Below are 25,717 nucleotides of genomic sequence, written 5' to 3'. Positions count from 1 at the left end.
CACGAATGTTGATGAGACGGAAAGCAGGTTTCGGAGTGATATGGAATTCTGGACACATGAGATGCAGCGGGAGCGGCGACGTGGCTTTTTCCTAGGCAGCTGCTTCTGAGCATGGGGGAGATCCAGGGTAGCTCGGGCCACTGGCTTCCTGACCTTTGCTCTTGCCTGGCTGCTGTTAAGCAAGCCCCACCCCACCCCCTTCATTGTCATGAGCCATTTTAATTTCAGATGTGCTCCAAAATCTTTACATTGTGAGAGGAGAGGGAGAGGAGAGCAGCAAAGGGGTTGGAGCAGACGGGGCGTGGGGGGGGGGAAGTACCACCGATTCAGTGGGGCTCCGAGAAGGGGCAGAGAACTTGGCCTCCGCCTTGGCAACGTGTCCCGTCCTCTCATACCTCTGCCAATGGCGCGCTGCTGCTGCTTCTGCCACCACTGCACAAATATAAATAGACGGTGCCTGCAGCTTAATCAGGTGTTTTCCTCTGTGACTCACATCAGCTCTATCTGCAAAAGTTTCAATTAGATCTAATAAGAGCGGGCTTTGTTGCTGTGAGTAATCACAGGAAGGGCTGGGGAATTGGGAGGCTGCAAAGGCAGCATTAAAGTGCGCCGGGCTCGGCTTGCGGGGAGGAATAATGCGCGTGTTAAATCAGGCCTCCTGCATAATTCATGCCACTCGGTATCACGTCCCCTTTTCCCGGGTTGCCCTAAACCGATGTGGCTTCCCATAAAGCCCAGGATCATTGTCTGTGGTCGCTGGAGGTGCTTCCCCAACAGCAGGACAGGCTCTGGGGCAGCGGCTGATGCTGCTCCTCGCTCTGTCTGGGCTTTAAATTGAACCAAAAAAGGGCTTTCCTGGGTCACATTTCTGGTCACCGGTGCAGAAATGCCCAAAGGCTTAGCGCCAGCATTCAGCTACCTTTTGCTTCCTTTATCATTCTGTGGGCAGTGGAATGTTGTTCACAAGTACAAAGATTTAAATGAGAAGACATAGGATTTCCTTCTAATTGTGAGCTTTTTATTTTTATATTAAATTGTGCTCTTCAGTCTCTTTGCAAAAGAAAGCTTAATTCAACAGGCCACAATGGTTAAAATTTTGTTTTTCAATTTCCCTTTTTCCAGTAGTAGCCCTTTACATGGAATGATGCATTTCTCAGTTGTTTTAAACAACGGTAACCTTTTAAACATAACCATTATTGGAGTTTTATTCTCCGTGTTTTCATGAAATGAGCTAGAAAATGTGTTTTATTTATTCATGAGGATATAGTGAATTGCACTAAGGACATTTCAATTCAGTTAAAATGTATGTGTGCATAATTTTATAATAGTTCATTTGAACTAAAATAAAATAAAATAACTGGATACACAAGATTAAAATAAATTAAATACCAGAATTTTGCAAAAACTAGAATTTGGAGAAGTCAAAAGCAAAATGTTTTTTCCCAGTTACAGGTAGGTAGCTGTGTTGGTCTGCTGTAGTTGAAACAAAATAAAAAAATTCCTTCCAGTAGCACCTTAGAGACCAACTAAGTTTGTCATTGGTATGAGCTTTCGTGTGAAGAAGTGTGCATGCACACGAAAGCTCATACCAACGACAAACTTAGTTGGTCTCTAAACTGCTACAGGAAGGAATTTTTTATTTTTGTTTTTTCCCAGGTAATAACTTAAAGAACATCTGCTGTAGGGCAGGGGGACAATTCTCATGGTGCTGCAATCTTAAACTGAGTTGTCAGTATCTGAAATTATTTGCTTAACTTTACCTTTGCCTCGACTGCCATGAATGTTGCTATAAACTGCACACAAAAGAAAAGTTAAGCATTTTGAAGGATTCTTGACAGGACTTGAAAAAAAGGTATCATTATTTGAATTACAATCATTTTTCTCTCTCTTTTAATTTCATTTGTTAAAATGGAGTTTAAAATTCAAGGCGCTCTTATAGATACAACATAAACTGTTCCTTGTTATTCTTAAGGATTTTAATTGTAATCTTGTAATCCAGGTTTTTAATTTTAAAATGGTCAGAAAGGGGATATATTTAAATCTACATGTATTTCTAAATTATTTGGACGTGTGTTTAAGTCTGTTTCTAAATGATTTGTGAAACTGCACAGAGCCCACTTGCAGCTCTGTAGTTCCTTGGGGCAGGTATTTCAGGTCCTCAATTCTGGCCATGCATTTGGAGAAAGAAGACAAATGCCTCTCCCCCCTCCCTCCTGTTCTGTGGCAAGTCTCTGACGGAGGGGTTTTGGTGCAAACTCTTTGGCTGCTACAGCCCTTTCTCCTTGACTTGGGAGGTGTCGCCCCCACAATGCACTCTGTAAGCCTGAGCTGAAGGACAAGAACTGGAGAGCAGTGGCAAGCATTGATTAAAGCCCAAATTCCTCACAACATCTTCATTCTGTTCTGTTTTTCACCCTAAAGGTTTTTGAATGTCTGTCACTGAAAGATGCCCTAAAGGGTCCCTGTGGAAAGGGTTGTTTTGTGTCCTCCATGCAAGTTTTCTCATCCCATTTCCTCCAGTATAAACAAAGTCAAACAGAACTAGAATGCATCGTCTTTGTGAATAGGTTTCTAGGGAGAACCTTTACTCAGAAATGTTTCTTGTTTGTACCTATTTTGTTTTTTAACAAATGTTGTGGGTTGTTTTTTTTTTAAAAAATCCTGCCTTCCTATATAAAAATGTGCAAAGTGAAGTTTGGAAAATCTTAGTTTGTAAAAAGTAATATGAAATGGGGTGCACACACATGATGTAAAATTGTGCATGGCACAGAGAAAGTGGAGAGGTGGAAATTCTCCCCCCCCCCACACATTCTCATAATACAGGAACTTAGTGTGGGGGGGGGGTGAAGGACGCTTCTTCACACAGCACCCAATTAGACTGTGGCAGTTGCTCCCACATGGTATGGTGTTGGCCACATTGTGGGACTTTGGCCTAAAAGAGGAGCAGGCAAATCCAAGTCATGGTGTCTGCCTCCAGCCTCTCAGAGCAGAGAGCCATGCCTCTCAAGGCCAGTTGCTGTGGATCAATGGGAAGCAAGAGCTCTTTTGCCCACAGACTGCCTGTCAGCTTCCGAATTTAAAAATGTACACGGTGGTATCATTTTATAAAAATATAAACTCAAAGCAATTTACAGCAATAAAAACAAAAAACCTTAAAGTTAAAAACAGACATCAATTAACCATCGTGGAGGAGTGCATTCCAAAATGCCTGGTGGAATAGAAAAGTTTTCATTTAAAAGTTGGCTCAGAAGGCGACTGCTAAACCTCTATTGGCAGAGTATTCCACAGGGATGGGCCCATGATATTAATGGCCGATGACACTGAAGAATCATGCTGGCCTAGCAGCAAGCCCTTTGGTCTGATCCTACAGCCAGGCTCATCTATGGGGTCGCCTCCTTCCACCACCCCCTGGCCAGGAAAATGGAGCAATCCAACAGCTGATGGCAATTTTGTTTTAATTTTCTTTTGACTTTTCCATGCCAGAGTTTGCTTCGCTCGGGGGGGGGGGGAGCTGCAAATTGCCAGCTCTGCGAGGTTTTCTGCCCGACTCTCAATCCATCGGCTCAGTCTGCTGCAGAATACAAATATTGCAGGAGGAAGATTAAAAACAGGCCTGGAATGGCAAGCAGCTATAACTCTTTCCCTTCACACCAGAAGTTCTTGGCTGTCAACATCCTAAGGGTGAGAACAACAGGCCCTGTTTGTGCCAAGGCCAAGAGGGATGGAGGCCAGATGAGGGGTCATGGCAGATCTCACTCTTGCCCATCTCATCCAGAAGGTCTAATAGAACCCATGGGCAAAAGATGGAGGAAGTCAAAGGGAGCAGCAGACAATGAAAAATGGCCTGGTCAATTGATCCGCCAACCCGGCAAAGTAAGGAGCCACTCAGCAGCCTCTGAAACATGGATAAGATCTAAAGAAGAGAAGTCCCCACCCCACCCCCACCTTGTTGCCTTTGGGCTTGCATAAAACACATCACTACTGGTGGATGGGGTGGGGGTTTCTCTTAGCAAGCATTCAGGATCCACTATGAATAACTTTTTATGCACAGTTGGTTAGAGCGTGGTACTGATAATGCCAAGGTTGCAGGTTCGATCCCCATATGGGAGAGCTGCATATTTGGGTTGGATAAAATGATCCTCAGGATCCCTTCCAATTTTATGGATCTAGGTCTCACGTGCAGCAAATATGATCTTATGCAAGAGAACTGGAAGGATGGCAGAAATGGCGGGGAGAGAAGGGCAAAAGTAAGAAACACACCAAGGACCTTTGAAGAAAGGCTTTGGCTGTTGGTTGAATGTTTGTTCTTCCTTTCTATCAAATGGTGCTTGATGTTTATTTGTTTATTTGCTTGCTTGCTTGTTGCATTTATTATACCCCACCTTTTTCCTCCAAGGAGCTCAAGGTGGCATACACAGGTCTCTCTCCCCTTTTTATTTTCGCAACAACCCTGTGAGGCTAATAGACAGTGACAGGCCTAAGGTCACACAAAGTGAGCTTCGTGCCTGAACCCTGGTTTCCCAGGCACTAGGAAAACCATTTCACCACACTAGTGTCCTGTTAATGGCAAACACACACAATGGGACAGAAAATAGCAACTGGAACATAAAAACAGGTCTGCAAAGCATTATTAAAACGAAACTAGTAAAAACAGCCACTGCTGGGCCTGGCTTTCTGCTTTGTTGATGGGCAGGGAAATTCTCCTACCATTTTGGAGTCCTGGGAAGGAAAGGAGGGAGGTGGCCTCTGCATTGTTTGATGAAGGTGTTGAAGAAACAAACCGCAAAGCTCTCAGATCTTGGAGGCGACTTGTGGGACTGTCAACTGTTTCCATGCCTGTGAGTGGCTGGTTGTGGCAAGGGCAGCCCTTGAGCCCTTTCTGCGTTTGCAGTCAAAGCCAGGCTCAAGGGGCAGGGACCTTGCTCCCTGGGCCACCCTTGGAAATTCTGCTGCGCTGCCCAGTGGAGCTTTGGCTCTGCCTTTAATTGCTCTTCCTGGAGACTGGGAGGTGGGAGCCAGGAAGAAATGCCAAGGGATGATCAATGCGACATGAAATCCTCTTTATTGACCACCTTTCACCTCTGCTTAAACTAATGACGGAGCCTCCACTTATCTGTCCCAGGGCTCTAGGCACATCAATTTCACAAGGCCACATAAATAACCAGGGGTCACAGGGCACCCCAGTGCGGCCTGTCAAGTGACCTGCCTGTCTGTCAAAGAAGGAGTGGTGGAGCTCCAGCTGCGGAGGCCAAGGTGGGCTCCAGATCTCTCGCTAGGCCAGGCCTTGCAGTGTCTGGGTCTCCCTTCTGTAAGCTGCAAACCAGAAACTGCTGGGTCCATCAGCCACCGAGGGGGGTGTTTCAGATGGACAGTGGGAAGAAACTGGTGGGCTGGTAGCCAGCTGGGGTGGAGACAAGTGACTCAAGTTGTGTGGCTCACAAACAGGGCTAAAGGTAAGGGGATCTTGAAGGCATGCAGCAGCAAGGCAGCCTTAAGGAGGGGATTTGCATGCCGAGGTGCCACCAACATTACCCCATTCCAGAGCAGCAGGATTTTCTCCTGGGTTCTGTTGCGTGTGTGATGTCTCCACCAGCGTGCTGGGTAAAGAGGCAGATGGAACGTTGCCCTTCACATTTGTTGCTGATGCAAGAAGAGGGAAAGTGGAGGTTTGCCTCCGTCCTCCCCACAGCAACCACAAGAGCTGCTCACAGCAATGAGCATAAGACTCATGAGGAGGGGGTGTGATGAGGGGACCAGAGGTTGGGACTTAGATTCAAAATGCCCTCAGGCTGCTTCCAGGTGAGTGTTTGTTGTGGGGGTGGGAGATGCTTCTCATCTGTGCAAATTTCTCACAGGGTTCACATGGCATCATTGCATCAAAATGCCATCTTGCACGTACACACACACACACACAAACACAAACACAAACACACACAATTAAACTGGGTTTATCCTTTCTGGGAGAAATCTTGAGTCAAAACAAAATGGTAGGTGAGCCACCTGCAATGTCTGGAAGACCCATTGATAGCACTAAGCCCCCATCTGGAATGATCCTCAGTTTAAAATCCCCTGCTATAAGGAACAAGTTCAAGAAAGATAAAAGTAAAGGGAACACTTCTCGGCCAAAATGGCAGAGAGGCTGCAGGGATCTCTGACCCAAGTGAAGTAAAGAAATGACGACAAGGATCTTGCAAAAGCATCACCTGCAAGGAATGTCATTTGGGGTTGCACCAATAATTCCAACATTGCAAGCAGGGGGTAGTGCCTGTGTTTGCCTTGGTGGTAGGTGCTCTGCCCAGTTCTGGCCAACACCTTAAAAAACTGGAGAGGACAGAGTCAGAGGAACACCACAAATATTTCTCTCTCTCTCTCTCTCTCTCTCTCTCTCTCTCTCTCTCTCTCTCTCTCTCTCTCTCTCTCTCTCTCTCTCTCTCTCTCTCTCTCTCTGCCAAGTTCTCCCTTTTATTAAGGGAAATTCCCTTATGCTGAATAGGCTTCCTCACGAGAAAAGGGAAAACTTGGCAGCTATGCTCTCTCTCTCTCTCTCTCTCTCTCTCTCTCTCTCTCTCTCTCTCTCACACACACACACACACACACACACACACACACACACACACACAGAGAGAGAGAGAGAGAGAGAGAGAGAGAGAGAGAGAGAGAGAGAGTAGCTGGTCCCTGACAGCTCCCCACCCCAAACTGGCCAGCTTAGCCCTCTGAGGCTTGGGGCAAGTGTACTTGGCTGTCCCCCCACACCCCGCCGCCACCGCCTTTGCACAAACCTGGACCTAAGTGTGTAAGTTGTAAGGTGGTGGAATCTCCTTCCTTAAGCAGAGATTGGATAGTCATCTGTGATTCTTGCATCACAGGGAGTTAGACTAGATGACCCTTGAGGTCCTTTCCAACCCTACAGTTCTGTGATTCTCAGTTCATTCTGAACAATGATGTTCAGAATGCCCAGATCCTATTAGCAAAGACATTCCATTCCATTCCCAAATCAATCGGGCAGCTCTGTGCCAGCTAAAATAGGCAGAGAGGTCAGGAATGACCCGGCAGTAGGCTCTGTTTCTGATTCTCCTGACTAAAGCCTGACCCTGGAGGAAGGTTCAGGATCCGGTGGCCACAACAGCAGCTCCTCTCCTCCATGCCAGCCCAGCGCGCGTCACTGGCTCAGGGCATCCCTTCCTTCTGACGACAGTTGGCAAGCAGCTGCATAGATGGGATGCTTGCTGCTTCCGTCCACCCGAGGCCTCCCTGGCCAGAGTTCAGCTCTCCCATTCTGGAATGCAGCTGGAACACGGAGTGCATTCAGCAGGGGCTGGGCAGGGCGCTGCACTTCACCCAGATGTGCAGCAGGCAGGTGATGCCCCCCTGACTGTTCCAGCAAGGAGAGAGGCTCCCAAAACAGTCCCACACACAGGGCTAGCCAGATGCATGGCATTTGCCTCTCTGCATCCAGCAAACACAGCTGTCCCTGTGCCAAGGGCAGTGGGCACATTCCAGCAGCCCACTTTAACTATTATTTCTTTATTACATAAAATTTATATGCCACTTGATTGGTTTTTTAAAAAAAAACAAACAAACCAACAATCTCAAAGCGGTTTACAAAAAGGATAAAACTACACAATTACCACTAAGAAGAATTAATAACAATTTAAGACTTTCAAAATGTTAAAATAACAATAGAGTAAAAAGAGATTAAAACTCGCATCCGCTTTCTGAATCCGTGGGTAGGCTTGTCTAAGCAAGGATCCTTTTAGCAGGCATTGAGAAGAGTACAATGAAGGCACCCACCTGATATCAATAGACAGGGATTTCCAAAGTGTCAGAGAACCTTTTGACAGCCATGTGGTGGCCTGGACTGAAGGGACCCCTCTTGCCTGGTCCTTCACCTGTTGTGGGAGGTGACATCACTGTAGCAGTCAAATACACCATTTCCTGTTTGCCCAGAATGGACACACAGGGGGGTGTTACTCCAACCAGGAGGACTTCCTGTCACACCTGTCTGGAGCATCCTCCCCCTGCATGTGACTAGGTAAATGGGCATGACCCTGGGAGACCCCATAAAAGGGTTGGTCACACAGCCATCTTCCCTTCTCATTTTGCTGTTTCACCTTGTTCCATCTTGTTGTTCTTTTGCTGTCTGCTGGCTCTCAGCCAGCAGCACATGGGCTCAGTCCCCATATGGGATGAACCCACACTCTTTTCTGTAACTGCAAGCTAAAGCCTGCCTTCAGGATCACACTGTGAACTGAATGTAAGTAAACTTCTTATTACTTTTAAGAGAACACCGTTGTGTCTTTATTCTTTTTAAGAGGGAATCAGAGGGGAATTTACCAGGAACAAATCCAATCTGGACAAGCCAGACTGGATTGCATAACTCAAGAGATTCTAACGAATCTACCAACTAGCTTCTTGCGATATACAGGGGAATGTGCTCTGCTACCACCTCACTAGCATGAATGAGGAAGGATAATATTTAATCAATATATCCTCTCCTACTATCCTCAACATTCCCACACCTGTCACCCTGATGGGATCTAGGCCAGGCAGCACTGTTACCAAGGCCCTCCATGGTCCCAAAGCAGAACACTCTGCCCCTGACCTAGGCAGAAAAGGGGGTTTGGATGTGACTTTTCCAAGAGATGGGAGTGATGGGGTTCAGGCACACCTTGAAGCCCTTTCGAAAAGGGTACTTGGCACATGCTCAGAAGTCTCTTTTTGGAACCAGATGTTTCCTTTTCAGAGAAGAGCTGCATCCTTTGATCTGGACATTTTGTTCAGTGGGGCTTATTGACTGCTTGAGGGGTGTTGCTGTGCCTGGCTGCTGAGCTGCACTGCATCCTACCCTCTGTCATTTCCAGGGGTGGGGATGGACTTTATTATTTTGATCTTCCCTTTCCCATTGACTTATCTTCCACCAGTCCCAGATGTCCTTGTTGCCCTTCAAACCAAGGGGCAGAGGATGTGCCCAAACAGTGCCAGGCCCACAGCCCTCCCCTATTGTTGCCTGCTCTGCTGTAAGAGCTTCTGCCCTCATGGAGCTTCTGCCGGCCATCCCAGGGGAGCTCCACCAGCCAAGCAGCTCATCCACTCATAGGGACATCAGAATCTGCCTTATCCAGTGTCAGTCCACCTTGCTCAGTATTGTCTACATTGAGTGGCTCTCAATGATCTCAGGCAAAAGTCTCTCCCAAGCCTACCTGGTGATGCTGGGGATTGAACCTGGGACCTTCTGCATGCAGGGCAAATGCCCTACCACTGAGCCTGTGTGACTCCTCCTTAGCCTTAAACTGGTGGGTTGCAGCCTGATCCAAGGGCAGTTGCAAAAGGATAAAAGATTAAGAAATGAGTCCCCCAAATGCATGTTTGGGTTAAAAGTGGATCCTGAATCTGAAAAGGCTGAATATACCTACTCTACGGGATTGTACCCCGAGTTTGTGGTATTTGGGCCCCTTTAAAATCAAGTCTGCAGATCTCCATAGGAACTGAATGGAGGCAGCCCAAGATTCATGGGCAGTTGTGATGGGAGATTTCACCTTTGGGGGGCTGACACTGTGCTCCCAAGAAAGCAAGCGAAAGGCCTGACGCAGGCAGCCACCTCCCTTTGTGTGCTTTTATATTATTATATGCAGCAAAGGGAACATTCTTGCCCAGAAGATGCCAGGGGAGCGGCCGAGTGGCCGCCTGAGCTCCCTTTGTGCAGCCTCAGCCTGCGTGGGCTGAGCCATGGATCGGGGTCCCTCCATGCAGCAAGCACAAGGGCCACCCTGTGAGCAGAGCGGGCCTGGGAGGGTGCCAACAATCCTCGGAAGAATCAAGGCTTGTTTTGGAAGGTCAGCCCCCTGGCCCTCGTGTAGGTGGGCAGCAGTAGATAAGAAGGAAACATTATCTCTCACCACGCAGGTCTGCAAGGCCCATTTCGCAAGGCTGGCACAGGCCACAGAGCCCTCAAGCCCCCGGGGAACAAAGTCCCCAGTGTGGGCATTCAGCAAAGCCTTTTCTTCTGGGGGGAGGAGAGGAGGGGTCTCAGCATACGCTCAGCAAAAGGACACACTGCTGACAAGTCCCCTACAAAGGGCACTTGAGCCTCCGACAGAGCCCCTCATAAGCACACAATTGTCCGCCTGCTGGGACATTTATTTGCTCAGGCAGTAGAGAGACCACTCCAAAAATGTGACTCCTGGAACCACAGTGTTTCCCACCCCCGTGCAGTGGGAGGCTAGAGCCACCTTAGAGGAGGGGGCCGGTCACTTGAGGACACGCACATGCCTCCCACCCACCCCCAACACATTCCTTGGGACTCTACCCTGTTTGTTGAGGGATTAGGAAAGACTTGGGGGCATAAACACAAGCAGGGCTCAATCTGGGCTTCTTCAATGCACTGAACCTCTGCCAGCCACCCACCCACCCACCCTGTGCAGCTGTGCTAACTCCTGCCTCTCTGTTCTGCTGTGGTGGGATGGCCAGCTGGAGCTGGTGACCAGCTGTTAGTGGTGGTGGTCCTCTTTGAGCCAAGGCAACCTTCTGATTTCCCCTGTATGGCCAGTAAAACCAGATGCTGTCTCTCACAGGCAGACAGACAAGGGGCTCTAATTCATACTCTTAGATGAGGTGGTGGGCTGGGTGATAACCTCCTCTTCTGAAGCTGGTAGCTCAGTCACCACTCCTGTCCCACCAGGCCTTTTACAATTGAAACCCCCAATCCCCCAGAGAAATGATGCAAGGGGCCTTATTTCTGATGCAAGGGGCCTTATTCAGGAGGTGGGAGGAGGATTGCTACCCTATGGGTATTGCCTATGGGCATTGGTGCTACCGGTACCTTGAACTCCTTGGAAGTAGAGCACTATGACCACAAGGGGCTTTTGAGTTAGTTTCCCATCTATGGAATACTCTCCCAGAGAGGTCCGCCTGGCGCCTTTGTTGACCTCCCTGTCCTAAATGAGGTTCCATACCCTGGAAGGTTGAGGGCCACAGTTTAGGAGCACTCTTGGATGCTCAGGGGGCAGCTGTAGCTCCAGGTGGTTTTGCCCAATTTCCAAAGTGCATCAATTCCACCTTTCCCTGGAAAGAGGTGGCCACTGTCACAATATGCTACCATCCTATCAAGATTAATGCCTGAAAGATGCCCTCTGTGGGGCTGCCTTTGAAACAGGTCTGGAAATCAAGAGGCTGTTGCCAGAACTTCACCCAGGCTGTTTCCAGAGTTGTACAATCTGCAGAGACTGCAATTTCACTACTGGGCCTGATTCAATGCCCTAACAGTTTGGGGCCAAGAATTGCGAAGGGCCATATTACAAGAACTTACTGACATAACATGAACCTGCTGATATCACACTGTGTTTGCCTTGCTCTAGGTCATGTTTCCATTAGAGGTGCACTCAGCTGGGATGCAGGAGGCAAGAGGAGTTTTTGCAGCTGCAGTACCAAGGAAACCAAAGGAGCCCATTCATTTAAGACCCTTTGGGCAAACTGTAAAAACCTGTTTATTTCACCAAGCCTTGAGTGTTTTCTCCCCTCCACTGCATTTAGTTACTGGTAGCTCCAATTTAACATTAAAAAAATGTGTAACAAGTTCTGCATTTTATTTTTTATTGATACATTTTTAAAGATTGCAAGCCACCATAGGGCCCATTTGGACTGAAAGGGAAAGAAAACCCCTGGAGGCTGTGCCTGGAGATGGTGTTGTGCTTGCAGAAGGATGAATCCCTGGAAGTGGAGCTGCCAACAAATAGTGGTCAACATCAAAACAGCTCCCCACCTCCCTGCAGGACTCTCACCCTTTACACACCTCTGTCTCATTTTATCTTCTGACCCGTTCCCCTGTGACCAGGCCAGGCCTGTCCTGTCCACTGCAGATGAACTAGATCTCACAGTGGGGTCTCCGAGGAAGCTTCCTTGTTCTGCAGAGGAACCAATGCAGTTTGGAAGGAGGGGAATGTAGGCGTTCCTTCACTGACCAACTTGTCCTCTTGCCTCCCTGCAGCAGCCTGGCATGGATCAGCCACCGCTCTGGGTCCAAACTGGTGGGAAGGTGCTCCAGCTATGCATGAAGGAGGTTAAAGCTCACTCAGGTAGAGGGGCAGGCAAGATTCCCTTTGTCCTCCTTCTCACCTAATTACAACAACCCTGTGAGGTGGGTTAGGCTGAGAGGCACTGACTGGCTGCCAAGGTCATCCAAGTGAGTTTCATGACTCAAGTGGGGATTTGAACCCTGCTCTCCCAGATCCTAGTCTAACACTCTAAGCACTACACCACAGTGGCTCTCCACAGCCTATCCTGGTCTCGGTGGACTGAGGGTCTCTTTTAGTCAGAGCCTGGAGAAAGAGCCAGGCCTTGGGGGAGCTCCTAGACAGTAGGAGGGGGTCCTAGACAGTAGGGAGATATTTGGGCAGCTGGAGTGGGTGTAGACCTTGCATGTACCAGCAGGGCTCAGAGGGTGGGCTGCATGAGGCCAGGAGCATGGGGTGTGTGCTGGGTTTTATGAATGACTGAGGTGGAAGGAGCCTGGGTGCATCTCTCCGATTCTCTCTCTGGGCTCAGGTTTGCATGCAGGACGGGTGTTTGTTTGCTTGCCTGCCTTTGCACCTTGGCAAGGCTGCGTCTGTGTCTGTCAAGGGGGCTGGGAGTGGGAGAGCCACGCCTGGAGCTGGGAAGGAAGGAGGCTCCCTCCCTCCGCGTCTTGATGATAAACTGCCCGCCGTTGCCAAAAATAAATGTTCACGTTCCAAAGGCGCGCTCAGATCGCACCAGCAGCAGCTCATTAGAGATGCATATCGCTTGGCGGAGGTCCCACACCTTCCAGCTCATTATAAATATGCAGTTGCTGCTGGCTCTACCCCAATCATCTCTGCAATCAGAGCTTTTAATTAGGTTAATTAAATTGTATCAAACCTCGCAGGGACACAGTTCCCTGATGCTGATGAGCAGCCAAAACAGACCTCGGCTCCAGCTCTGACTAAGAAGAAAGCCTGCCTGTCCCCCTGCCCTCAGCTCATGACAATGCATGAGGAAACTGCTCACCCCTCCCAGAAGAGCAGTGGAGGGTTGGCTGGGGGCTCCTGGGAGGGTGTCCAGGGCAGCCCACCCATGGGGCTTTCAAGTGCAGGTGTGTGTGAGAGTGGTTTGAATGCTTGGTCCTTTCCACCAGCAAAGTTATTTCCCCAGAGGGGACCCCATGCCACTTATTTGGGCTGCTCATTAATTCTGCCCTGAAATTCCACAGAAGCCCCCAGGCTGGATTTGGCTGACCTGTGCTTCTTCTCGCAGCACACAAGTTAAACTATGGAACTCACTCCCACAGGAGGCAGTGACCACCAACCTGAATGGCTTTAAAAGATTATAGACAAATCCACAGAAGAGTTTATCAATGACTACTATCTGCAATGGCTATGCTCTGCCTCCACAGATAGGAGAGGCAGCAATGCTTCTGAATACCAGCGGCTGGAAACCTCAGGAGGGGAGAAACTGCCCTTGTGCTCAGAGTCCTGTTTGCTGGTTTCTCTTTGGGGCATCTGGTTAAGAACCGTGAGAACAGGATGCTGGCCTAGATGGGCCACTGGCCTGATTCAGCAGGCTCTTATGTTCTCCTCCTGCTCCATGCCAGGGACTGGCTTTCAAACCAGCTGGGGCTGGAAGGGGCTGCAGCAATGGTTCAAGGAAAGCCTTGTCAATATGTTCCTGGCACACTGTGGCAGCTGTTATTAACTGCCCTGACCTGCCTGGGATAGAAGCAAAGGCCACCTTGAACCACCTCCTTCTCTGAGGACTCAACAAGCTACCAAAGGCCCCTCACCAAGGACCCAGTGTGGGGCTCCAGCCATGCCAATGCCATGACTTCCTGTTAGGGAGTGACAGCCCATGTTCAAGGCATGGGAAGCCTCATGTTGACAGCTGTGCCCAAGACGCAGGCTAGCTGCTCCTAGCAGTGGCAATGGATACGAAAGTGCAATTGGGTTGCTCTTTGTCAGAAGCCACTCTGGAGTATATAAAACTACATGCTTTGCATGCAAAAAGTCCCAAGTTCAAACCTCAACCTCTCCCCTTCCTTTTGGCAAAAACACTGCCTGAAACCATGGAGATTCGCAGCCAGTCCCAATGAAAGAAAGGCTGAGTGAGACGGGCTGGCATGGTGGTCTAGGACAGCTCCCTACTCTATGCGGGGTGCAGGCATGGAGGGAAGCTTCAGCGGGACTGTGGCCAAAGTGCTCAGTTACCTCCTATCTAACAGAGAGAAGGTGGCGTCGGCAGCTGCTGCTCTGGGACAAACTCTTGATCAATCTGCAGTCTTGCAAAGAGGATTTAAAAAGAAGCCTGCAGGGCTCTCTTCTCCACAAACACACCTATCCTCACACACCTCTAAGGGAGGCCAAGTTCAGAGAGCAGGGATAGGCGAACACTCTTGGCTTCCCTCGATCAGCCACCCAGAAGCCCAGGCAAGTGGCCCCCAAGCAGCCCGGGCTCAGGGCAGCAAGCGGGCAGCTGGCACAAGCAAGGAGGTTATTTCCCAAGAGGGCTCCACCACCCTTTGCCACACACTGAGTCACCTGGAGCCCAGATGCACCATAACCCAGCAGGGAGACGGGGAGGAGGGAGGGAGGAGCTCCCAGCTCCCAGAAACTTGCCTGTTCAGTTCCTGTTACTATAATTATCCCCAGCTGCTTCTCTCCCCCACAGATCCCTCCAGGCAGGTGCTGGGGGCTCAGAGACCCCACCCCATGCTTCCCACTCCAGACTTTACCAGGGTTGAGAAATACAGGAAAGTCCTGCAGCAAAAGCGCTGTATGGGTGCCTCAGCACTCAGTGGGGCTGAGCATTGTCCCAGGGACACTACAAGAGAAGAGAGATCTGTACAGCAGCCCTGGTTGCCAATCTAGGCACTTTTCTGGGCTTCTATCTGCAGCAGGAAGGGCCTGGAGGACCTTATGGAAGCCTTTTCCACATTCCAAGCATGAATGATGCCAGAGCTGGCCAAGATGACCCCAGGTCCAAATAAATTGGGTTGGTGGTGGTGGGGCTGAGCACCTCTTTTGACGAGGTAAGAACCTGGCAACAAGCCTCCAGCAACCCCTTGGCTCAGGAAGCGCCATGCTGACCTGCTAGAGATAGACGCAAGAGAATCACCTTCCTACAAATGGCTCTTAGAATGCCTACTCAGGGAGGAGGACGTTATCAAATGCTACTACTAACACTGGCTGTATCATCTCCAAGCTCAGAGATGGGAGCATGTTTCTGAATGCCAATTATTGGTGGGTGGATCAGAAGAGGCAGGGAAGTGCTCTTGCACTCAGGTCCTGCTTGTGGGCTCATTTGGGGCTTGTGAAATAAGAGTGCAAGACTAGATGGGCAGCCTTCAGTTAGATCCAGCCGCCAGGCTCTTCTCATGCTCCTCTGCAGCCTTTCACCCTCACAAAACCCTGTAGTGATTGGAGGAGGTTGCAGAAAACAATACTGCCCCAGGTGTGAGATAAGCAGGACGACTCTCTGCAAGATTGAGGGCCGAAAGAGGAAAGGAGGGGCTGCCCTTAACAAAGATTTTGCATGCCTTGTCTAGGAAGCAAACCTCCTTGCACCTAATCCAGGGTTGCTGAGCTACAGCGTTCTTTCTGCAGGTGGGATTGAACACCTGCCACAAGTGAGCAGGCACACTTCCAGGGCAGAGGCAGCTGGGGTGTCTGCCCCAAAATGCATTTCAGATCCTTCCTTTCCCCTTCTGCCTTATATAATACTGATGTGGAGAATGCAGGAGATTCTGATGGTGTGCATCATACCAAGTAAACAGGGCACTGCAGGATCATCAGACTGGATCACCAAAGCCCACCGCCTAACATAGAACCATCAGGAGCCCAGAGGAAACCAGCAATGGCCCACTTTGAGAGAACACAGGATGTCCCTCAGTCTCTTGCCTTCTCATATGGTTGGAGAACACAGGGCGGAAACCAGAGGGGCACTCATCAAGGTGAGAGCCTGCAGCCTGTGGTGAGGGTGTCCCAGCTGGGCTTCCTCTCCTGGCAGCAGAAACCCATTTGCAAAGGTCCACCTCAAGAATGCAGTTCAGCCACACACATTAAGAACGAAAGTAAACAGAAACCCCAATTGATCTTCCTGGAGACAAAGACCTGAGCCACACCACAGGGGTCTGCATGCTGAAAGCAGCATCAGCATCAACTTCATCAAACAACATTGGCTCAGTTCTTTGGTATCTCAGATGGGAGTCAAGGCAAGCAACCTCTTGCTGAGTGGTTAGGAGCACTCCAGCAGCTCCCTTTCTGCTCTGGCTGGCTTTTCCCCAACCAGCACAGTCCTCTGCAACCACAGAGCAGCACTGCCACCTGCTGGGCATTCCGCACTAAGCCTCCACTGCTAGGCAAAGTCCAAGAAGCTCAGATGGGCAATGCCAGCTGGCTGCTCCTCTGGAAGGCTCTCCCTGCTGCCCTATCTGTGTGGCACAATATATTGTAGCTGCAAAGAGCAGAAGGTGGGCAGAACTTTACCCTCTCCACATCCCAGGAGGGGCTCAGCCAAACCCCTTGCAACATCCTTCAGAAGCAAAGCAGCCTACGGCAAGCCAGTCAATCAGCACAGCTCACTGAGTGGGGGAATCTGGGGCTGCCATGACTCCCAACCAATCCTCCCCCTTAGCTCTCTGCAAGAGGAAACCAAAGTAAGCCCCATCCCAGATAGGGAAAGTCAATATTCTTGTAATCTCAACTGCCAAATAACTTAATATATGGAGTGAAGAAAAGAAGTACCTTCTTTATGCAAGTCTCACTGCTTGTTTTGGTTTGAATTTATTATTATCCACCCACTTGCATTTCATACCCAGGTGTTCCAGTGCAGAAGTTCAAAATCTGGAGGAGAAGGGACATTTTCTTGCCAGTTCTTATGGGTTGACAAGTCCACCTTAGGGCCCCATCTCTGCATGTTCAATGAGCACCTTCACACAAGCAATATAAATCAGAATTGCTCCCACTGGATATGTTTGAAAAGAAGGTATACAAGACAACATTTATTCTGAAAACGAGAAAATGAATTTGTGCAATGAGACGGCTCCACCAAGAAAGGCCACTGGGGGGGACCTCTTCTAAGTTATCGTGGAATAAGATGTCCTTCATCATACCCACCACAGCACACAGCAGTCAGCGCTTCCGCCTGAACTGGAATTTGTAAATAGCTGGCTGGTTTACAGTCTCTTTCTTCAGCTTCACTTTGTGGGCTTTGTCCTGCAATTAGGGGAGAAGAAAGTGAGGCTTCTTAAAGCAACATACCCTTCTCATAAGGCTCAAGAGAGAAAAGCCAGACATTGGAGGGCTGGGAAGCAGCAAGGAGTCAAGCAACCCATCTTAGATCTCTCAGTCTCTCAAATTGGTTGTGGAGCTGCCCACGTCACCCTTGGGAAGCAGGAAGGGCTGACTGATCCTCTCTGGAGACACACATTGACCCCCTCCCATGTTCCCTGGAAAAGAGGGAACCAAGAGCAAAGGGGAGCAATACTAGGTGGAAGGCAGAGACACAGTTTGCTCCCTCACCAAAAGGTCCTTCCGGGTCTGAAGCTTTTGAGCGATGACAAACATCTTCCGCTCCCTCTCAATGCGCTGCTTCAAGAGGTTGTACTGACTCTTCCTCTGGCGGGCTAATTTCTTAAGACAAAAGAGAGAGAGATAAACACTTATTTTTTTGGCAATGGACAAAAACAAGTCCTCCCTGAAACGCCAGGTGTCTCCAACCGATCTTAAGGAGAAGACACTGTGCTCAAGGCTGCCTCCAAATCTTTCTCGGTGGGTTAAGTGAAAGTTCCCAGCATACCCCACTTTCAACCCTGCAGGCAAACCTTCCCCACTCCGATGCCCTCCAGATGTTGTTGGACTACAATTCCCATCATCATCCTTGACAAGAAGTCATGCAAGCTGCTGGGAGTTGTAGCTGAGCAAGGGCACCTTCACCAGAGCCCATCACACAGCTAAATATTCAACATGTGAAAAAGCAGGATAATAAGTGGCCTCCTGCAGCCAGATTCTCAAGAGAAGCCACAGACACCCTGCAGTCAAACTTCTCCCCTGGATTCTCAAAGGGACCTTCCCAAAGGAGCATCTTCGTTTCACTCCAACCCTTCCTAACTATTCACAGCAGTAGGCCATGGAAGGACATAAACATACCGGGCCAGTGGGAAGGTGTGGGTTGACAAAAGCAGGCAGGCTGTTCTGGGAACCCTGGAGGTCTCGCATCTCACCAAAGCAGGCGCAGAGGGAGCTTGGGCCTCTCCTGTGGGCCTGGCTCAATGCCATTTCCGGGGAGCATGTTGCTGATCCCCACGGCACCCAGGCCCCAGGCTGCCAGACCCAGCTTTCCCGAGCAAGGCCATCTCACGGCAGGTGTGAGCTAATTAGCACCACTGAGGAGCACAGATCCAGACTTGTCGCACCTTCAGAAGGTGACTCAGATCTCCTGGAAGAGGAGAGAACCCACCAGTCTGAACTAGCACAGTGACTTCAGCAATATGCCAACAGGAGGGTGGGACCTTATCTCCCATCTCCCGCCACAGCAGTCTCTGCCTCAGCAGTTCTGGATGGCCTCTGCATTCCTCTCAGGCTGCCGGGTATTGCCCAATGTTTCTGCTCCTCAAGGCTTCCTCCTCCTCCATATCCCAGGCAGGAGTCATGTGACCTTCTGCAGAGCTTCCTGATAGGCTGGAGCCTATCAAACTGAAAGGGGAGGAAGAAAGGGGGGAATCCCCTTCCCCCACTCTCAAACACGCTGAGCAGACGTCTGGCTCCCTCTGGCCCATTTCCCAAATCCTGCAAGCCTGAAGACTATAAATAAAATCAGCAGCCGCCAACCCTGGGCTGAGAAATATTTCCCTTCTTATCCGCCTACCTAGATTAACACGTCACCCCTGTATCTGCAGGGAGCCGAGAGAACTCCAGCACCTCTCCACTAGTCCTCATGGCACTTGGGGCAATATTTAGCATTACACAAAGTACCCAGAGTAAACCCCTTGAAATTAATAGCCGAGATCCATTCATTTAAGTGGGTCCACACAGAGCAGAACTCAGCTGACTACAAGCCAATGTATGCAACCACGGCTCAGGACAAGAACATGGGTCCTCCCGCTTTGACACCCTCAGTTTAGCTCCCAAGCAGAAGCCTCTGGGGGGCTGATAAGCAACAGCTGCACAGACCTTCAACTGGGCCTGGGTGGTGGCCCCCCGAACGGTTTCCTTCCGCAGAGTTTCAAGGGTCGGCCGGTTGTACACTCTGCCCACCAGCTCCGGCGCAGTGTTCAGATGGGTGGCAATGTCAAATCTTTGCACTGGAAAAAAGGAAAGGCCCTGGGGTTGGCAAAGTCAGCCAAGAAACACCACTCACCAGACACTCAAGAGCCCTAAGGAAGGGTCATGCAGAACAGGAAGCAGCCTGGGGGCTTCTGAATACCAGGTGCTGGAGGGCACAGGAGGGAGGCCTCTTGTGCTCAAATCCTGCACTCATAGGTTTCCCCCAATGGGCATCTTGTTGGCCATTGTGAGAGCAAAATGCTGGACTAGATGGGCCCCCTTTGGCCTGATCCAGCAGGCTCTTCTTCCGCTTGCCAGCTCCCTCCCTTCCCTTCTTCCAACTTTCATCCCACAACCCTCACAACATTATTCAGCTCAAGTGCATTAGAGTCAAAGGAGAAGGATGAGAAGGAAGGCTCCTCTGAAGGAAAAGTAAACAAGAAAGAGGAGGTGAGGAGAGAGCAGCCAAGTGCCCCCACCCACCGTACATGCCCCTCTTACCTTCCTTCTTTGTGTCAAAAAAGAATGTGTGCTTGTTCGGCTGCTTGCCCTCAGCTTCCAGCAGGTGGAGCTCCGACTTCAGCCTTTCAATTTTCTGAGAGAGAAAAGTGACTCAGTCTTCATCTTTGCTGGGAGCCACAGAACCAGGCGAGCTGGAAGTGGTGGGGCAGGACCAGAACTCAAGGAAGGGCACAGGCTTTGCACGCAGACTGTGAAAAGCAAAGTCCCCAACACCTCTGCCTGACAAGCAGCGGCCTGAGTTACCCCAGTCAGAGTAGGCAACAGAGAACCAGTGGGACCAATAGGCTGGCCTGCTAGAAAGGAGGGTCCCCAGGCTCCCTGAGGCCATCTGTCTAGGGCGGCCTCCTAGCACAAGGCATGGCCATCCAGCTGCCAGGCAGCTCTCCATGATCATTCATCCACAAAAACCAGACCAGGGTGCCTCACACAAAACAGAAGCACGGTGGAAAGCTTGGCACATAGCTCTTGCAAGCAAGCCAAGCCACATATAGGACAGCCAAACACAACTCCACACATGGTAGACCAGGGAGCAGCATTTACAGGGGTTACTGTTAACCCTTCACACACCCACAATAAGTGCCAGGAAGTAAACTCCCTTGAAGTCCAGTGGGAATCCCAGAGGGTGAAGGGAATGTGCTCTGACCTTGACTTCAGCTACCCGCTTCATCTCAATGTATTTCAGGTCCTGTGTCTTCATCAGCTTCTGCTGCTCCAGCGTGGTTTCTTCTTCCTGCTGTTTAATTATGTGAACTCCATCCTGCCAGTAAGAAAACATACATACTTTCTGGTCAGACAGAGTCAGTGGCGCCATAAGGGTTTAGATTGGGCTGGGGCAACAGAAACCTAAAATGACAACAATCTCTGCAACAGATCTGACTGGTTACACTGTGGAACAAGCTAGTAACCCCCCTTTTCCCTTTGGCAAACAAACAAGCAAACAAACAGAACAGGAAAATTAAACAGGAATACTCCAAAGACAAAAATAGCAAGGATGGGATTTCTTATGCTCCACAAGGTGTAGGAAAGATGGAGCAAATATACAGGTGCAAACAAGGGCATTTATCCCTACCACCACCCAGTCAATCAAGCCATGAAGGTCAACAGTAGAATCTACACTGCAACTGTCTCTCCCCCAATGCAGCCCCACATAAGAAGAGTCCATCCATCTGGATGAGTCCAAAGGCCTATCTAATTCTCTTCTTACAGTGGCCAACCAAATGCCAAACAGCAAGCCAATAAGGAAAACTTTAATGCAACAGCACTCTCCCCACTTCCAATTTGCAGTAACTGGTATTCAGAATCAGACTGTTTCTGACAGTGCGAGGTAAAATAGAGCCTTCCTCTATGCCAGGCATCCCCAAACTCGGCCCTCCAGATGTTTTGGGACTACAACTCCCATCATCCCTAGCTAACAAGACCAGTGGTCAGGGATGATGAGAATTGTAGTTCCAAAATATCTGGAGGGCCAAGTTTGGGGATGCCTGCTCTATGCTTTTGTCTAATCTCTTTTAAAGCTATTCAAGTTGGTCACAGAACACACACACCCTTCAAAAATAGTCCCATCCTATTCTCTACTCAGGCTAATAAGGCTATTTGATCCGCTATCAGCTTCTTGGACAAACAATCAGGAAGCCATGTCCCCCCCTTATGCAGGGCTGCTTCCCAAGGCAGACTCTCACCTGGAGCTGCACACGGGTCATTTTGTAATAGAATTCATCCGGGTTCTTCTCCTCGGCCTTCCTGCGAAGCGCCTGGAGTGCTTTCTGCTTCTTATGGTAGTCACTGAAAGGCAACAAAACATCCACATTAGCACAGCCTTTCCACACAGTGTTTCCTCCACAGAGAGGCTACGGGTGGGCTAGAAAAGGGGGAAAGGGAAGAGTTGCTCCTTCCTTTACGCTTCTGAATATCAGCTGCCAGGCATCACAAATAAGGAAAGTGCAGTTGCACTCAGTTCCTGCTTGGAGGCTTCCCACGGGGATTTGGTTCTCCACTGTGAGACTAGGATGCTGGACTAAAGAGGCCTTTGGTTTGATCCAGTGGCAGGGCTTTTCTATTTCACCAGGAACTAATGCAAGCCTCTGCCATGAACACACAAAGTACTACAGATGATTAGGGGAATGCTTTACCCTCCAAATGTTCCAGATTAGTTTACTGTAACACACTCCACATGGTGCTGCTCATGAAGACAACTCAAACCTCAATTCGTTCAATATGCAGCAGCCACATTGCAGCCTGGGGCTCCATTTAGATGGCACACAACCCATATTTTAAACCAACTACATTGGTTGCCAATTTATTCTTCGCCCCAATTCTAGCTGCTCACAAAAATTGGGCCCAATATTTATTGATCAATAATAATCAATAAAAATACTTAACTGAGGTTCTGCGCCGCCGCCCCCAACAAAAGCCTGCCCCCCCAACAAAAAACCTGCCTACATCCATGGCGGAGACCCCATTTCCTTGCCTGCTGCAAGAAAAGCCTTCCTGTTCATCAACTGTTGAGCAGAGAAGTGCAGTAGTGGAGAGCTCCTGCACACCATTTTGGGGTCAGCACATTTAAGGGTCAAACTTGACACAGCCAAATTAGTGTGGCGCAGTGGCTAGAGTGCTGGACTAGGGGCCTGGGAGACCAGGGGTTGAATCCCTACTTGGCCATGACACTCACTGGGTGACCTTGGGCCAGTCACTGCCTCTAAGCCTAATCTACCTCACAGGATTGTTGTGGGGATGAAATGAGGATGGATGAGTATTAAATGAAGAGTAATGAGAACCATGTACACCACTTGGAGCTCCTTGGAGGAGATGAGATATAACTGCAATAAATGATGATGATGATAATCACATTGCTGCTGTGCAAGATACTGGCAGGTCCTAGTGAGCAGCTGCAGGAGGCATATTGTGAGAGTGAGAGACATTACTCACTTGGCACGGAGCTTGTAGTCCTTCTTCTTTTCAAGGATTCCAAGTTTCTTTCGGGAAGCTGGCTGGGAGATGGGGAGCAGGGAGAGAGAAACAAACACACATGGGGACAAGTACTCAATAAACATAGTAGGTGGGTATATGTGCAAGGTGTCTTATTTAAAACAAACAAACAAACAAGTAGACTACTTAAACTGAAGCTTAAGCTTGTTTTATAGCACATTTATTCATACTGTAAAGGTCTGTAAGCTCAGTGGCAGGGTGCCTGTTTTCCATCCAGGTTCAATCCTTGCCAACATCTCCATTTAGGCCTGGGAAAGGACCCTGGAGACTGGCCACTACTGCCAGTCAGTGCAGACCATACTGAGCGAGGTGGGCCCCGGTTGTCTGACACCCAGCTACCTCGGAAGGTGGTGAACTCTCCTCCACTGGAGGTTTTTAAGCAGAGGACGGAAGGCCATCTCTCAGCGACGCTTTTGCTGTGATCCCTGCATTGCAGGGGGTTGGACTAGAATGAACCCTTGGGGTAGGGTCCCTTCCAACCGGGCATTTCTATTGAACTTCTGGAACGTTCGCAACGAACCAGAGGTCCGTAGGGGAAGAGGGAGGAAACCTTCGGGTTCCCTCCTAATGCAGCTCCTCCTCATACAACAGGGAGGCGTCGGAACTCGGAAGCGACACCCCCCCGAAGCCGGAGAGAGGAGCTCCAGAGACGCCGCGGCCTCGGCTCCTGAGGGGCACCCTGGTCACGACCTTTAACCTCTTCCCCACCCAGCCAGGGCGCAGGGAAGCGACCTCTAAGCCAGACGAGGCCCCTGCGGGGATCACTGGCCCTCCTGCTGAAGGCAGAGCCCAAACCTGGAAGCGACACCCGAGACGGGCGGGGAGGGAAGAGAGGGAGAAGCCGCCACCGGAGACCGCCCGCCCGCCCCGCTCCCCGCAGCGCCTCTGCCTGGTCCGCCCACCTGGCTCCGCTCGCGGTGCTCCCGCTGGCGGGACTTGCCCGCCTTCTTGAACGCCGCCGCCATGCTTTCGCGAACCGGGCACTTCAGCGCCGGCGACTTCCGGTCCCCATCTCACCCACTTCCGCTCGGCGGGGACCGAAGAACTAGGAACGTGCAGAGGAAAGCGCGTGCACGGATACGAGGAGAAGCGACTCCTTCCTTTGGGACGGAACGAGGGAGAAGCGTCAGCCGCGGGGCCAGCTCAGGAGACTTCGCCGGAATTCCTCACTCGAGCTCGCCCTGGTACCAGACGAGGAAATACAGCTGCCTCCTCCCATTCACCCCATGCCCTAGATCAGGAATCTCCAACTTTTCCAGATCCTGTGAGGTTTAAATGTGGCACGAGTCCTGCTGCCCTTGAGTTCAGAGTGGAGGGAGGAGGGTGTGAGAGGAGCCCCCACCCCCAGTTCCTCATTCTCTTCTCATTTGTGGTGGAACAAAGCTTATTTTTAGGGTGTTGCTCCCCTGCCCTAGTTTCTTATTCTTTATTTTCTATTTTGGCTATAAAGGACATTTTTATAACAATTACATTCCGTTGTGTTGTATTCACGTTATTGAAAGACCCTCAAATGCAAGATCTTAACCTAAATGTTCCGAACGTACCGTAGATGCAGGGGCTCAGGAGAGAAGCGCTCTAGGAAACAGGCACACAGTAGAAGCAATGGTCAGTGCCTGGAGCGCCTACCGGTAGCAGAGACCTGAAGGCACTGGAGCGGTTTGTGAGGGGCAGAGGGAGGAGAGGGGATGGGTGGTGTCCCCTGAGTACTTGTACCTCAGCCTGGGAGGACCGTAGTGCACTCTCCTTCCCTGGAGGTTTTTAAGAAGAGATTGGATGGCCGTCTGTCAAGGGATTATTGAGCAGTGATTCCTGCATTGCAGGGCGTTGGACTAGATGACCCTGGAGTTCCTTCCAGCTCTACCATTATATTCTATGACTAAGGCCATGCTTACCCTTTTCCCTGCTCCCTACATCCAGGTTGTGATTCCCAGAATGATTCCAGGCCTTTGCAAATAGAAAGCTTAACTCCATGTTTGTGCTGAATGCTTTCCTTGGATTGGGGGGGGCAGTGTTAGGGTTGGGTTAGGCCGCTCCCTGCCGTGTGGGGGGGGGGGAAGCGTCTTACAGCGGTTGCACTTTGTAGAATGCCAGTGTATTATAGTAGCTAGTGTGTCAGGCCACTACTTGGCCTTGAAGCTCACCTTGGGCCAGTCACTGCCTCTCAGTGATACACAACCCAGAATTCTGCCACCTTCACTTTGCTTTTGAGGTGTAGGTCAGCTCTCTGTCTCTGGGTGGTGGCAGCAAGAAAAATGGCAGTGGAGAGGCAGCCCCCCAATGGAGCAGAACCTCCCCTCAGCCAAGGAAGAACTCACTGCAGCTAGGGATCCCCCTCCTCACCCATCTATCCCATCTCCCAGTGACCTGAAACAGCTGCTTCTGGCACTGACTGGATGAGGAAGCTGCCTAGAAGAGGACCAGGGATGTGGGGACAGGGAATCGAGTCCACCGTTTAGGAAATGCCCTCTACCGCCACCACCCCTTGTGCTGGGACAGCAGAGAGGCCTGTACTGCTGCTGTGGGACAGAAATGTGTGTGACAGGGAGGCTGTGTCTATGGGAAAGGCAAGGCTAGCTGCTAGTGGGAGAGCTGGGAAGCAGAGCTCACTCCATTATCAGTTCTGCTGGGACAGGCCAGCCCCATCAGGTCTCTTCTCCCTTCCATGTCATCCTGGGGACAGCCATTACATCAGACTGCATCAATGGCAGAGATGGGAAGCAGAAGGTTCATTTCATCAGCTTTAAGCCCAGCTCCATCAGGCACCTCCTGCCCCCTGAACTGAGCCAGCTGGCCAATATAGGAGCTGTTCAGAAATTGGTGCCTGAATTTGGAATTTGGTTTTCCTCTTCCCTGCCTGTCTCTTTTCCCTTGTGTGTCATGTTTTGAGTTTTCTTTATATTGTCAGCCTGTCTTGTCTTGATTGTACCTAGGCTGCCCTGAGA

At 50.1% G+C, this 25,717-nt stretch overlaps 1 protein-coding gene across 1 annotated transcript; it reads right to left on the bottom strand.

Moving 5' to 3' along the window:
- Positions 1-10,426: 10,426 nt before the first annotated feature.
- UTP11 (UTP11 small subunit processome component) lies at positions 10,427-23,801 on the bottom strand. Its single transcript, XM_035120432.2, has 8 exons — positions 23,678-23,801; positions 22,716-22,777; positions 21,470-21,572; positions 20,434-20,547; positions 19,770-19,863; positions 19,176-19,306; positions 17,526-17,636; positions 10,427-17,219 (listed from the first exon to the last, which is right to left on the bottom strand). Exons 1-8 carry the CDS (start codon positions 23,738-23,740, stop codon positions 17,136-17,138), a joined length of 762 nt encoding a protein of 253 aa, XP_034976323.1. The 5' UTR covers positions 23,741-23,801; the 3' UTR covers positions 10,427-17,135.
- Between the last annotated feature and the right edge of the window lie 1,916 nt (positions 23,802-25,717).

This window comes from Zootoca vivipara, chromosome 6, assembly GCF_963506605.1.
Source record: "Zootoca vivipara chromosome 6, rZooViv1.1, whole genome shotgun sequence".
In the NCBI taxonomy this organism is placed as follows: domain Eukaryota; kingdom Metazoa; phylum Chordata; class Lepidosauria; order Squamata; family Lacertidae; genus Zootoca; species Zootoca vivipara.
This window is presented reverse-complemented; position numbering and strand designations above follow the sequence as displayed.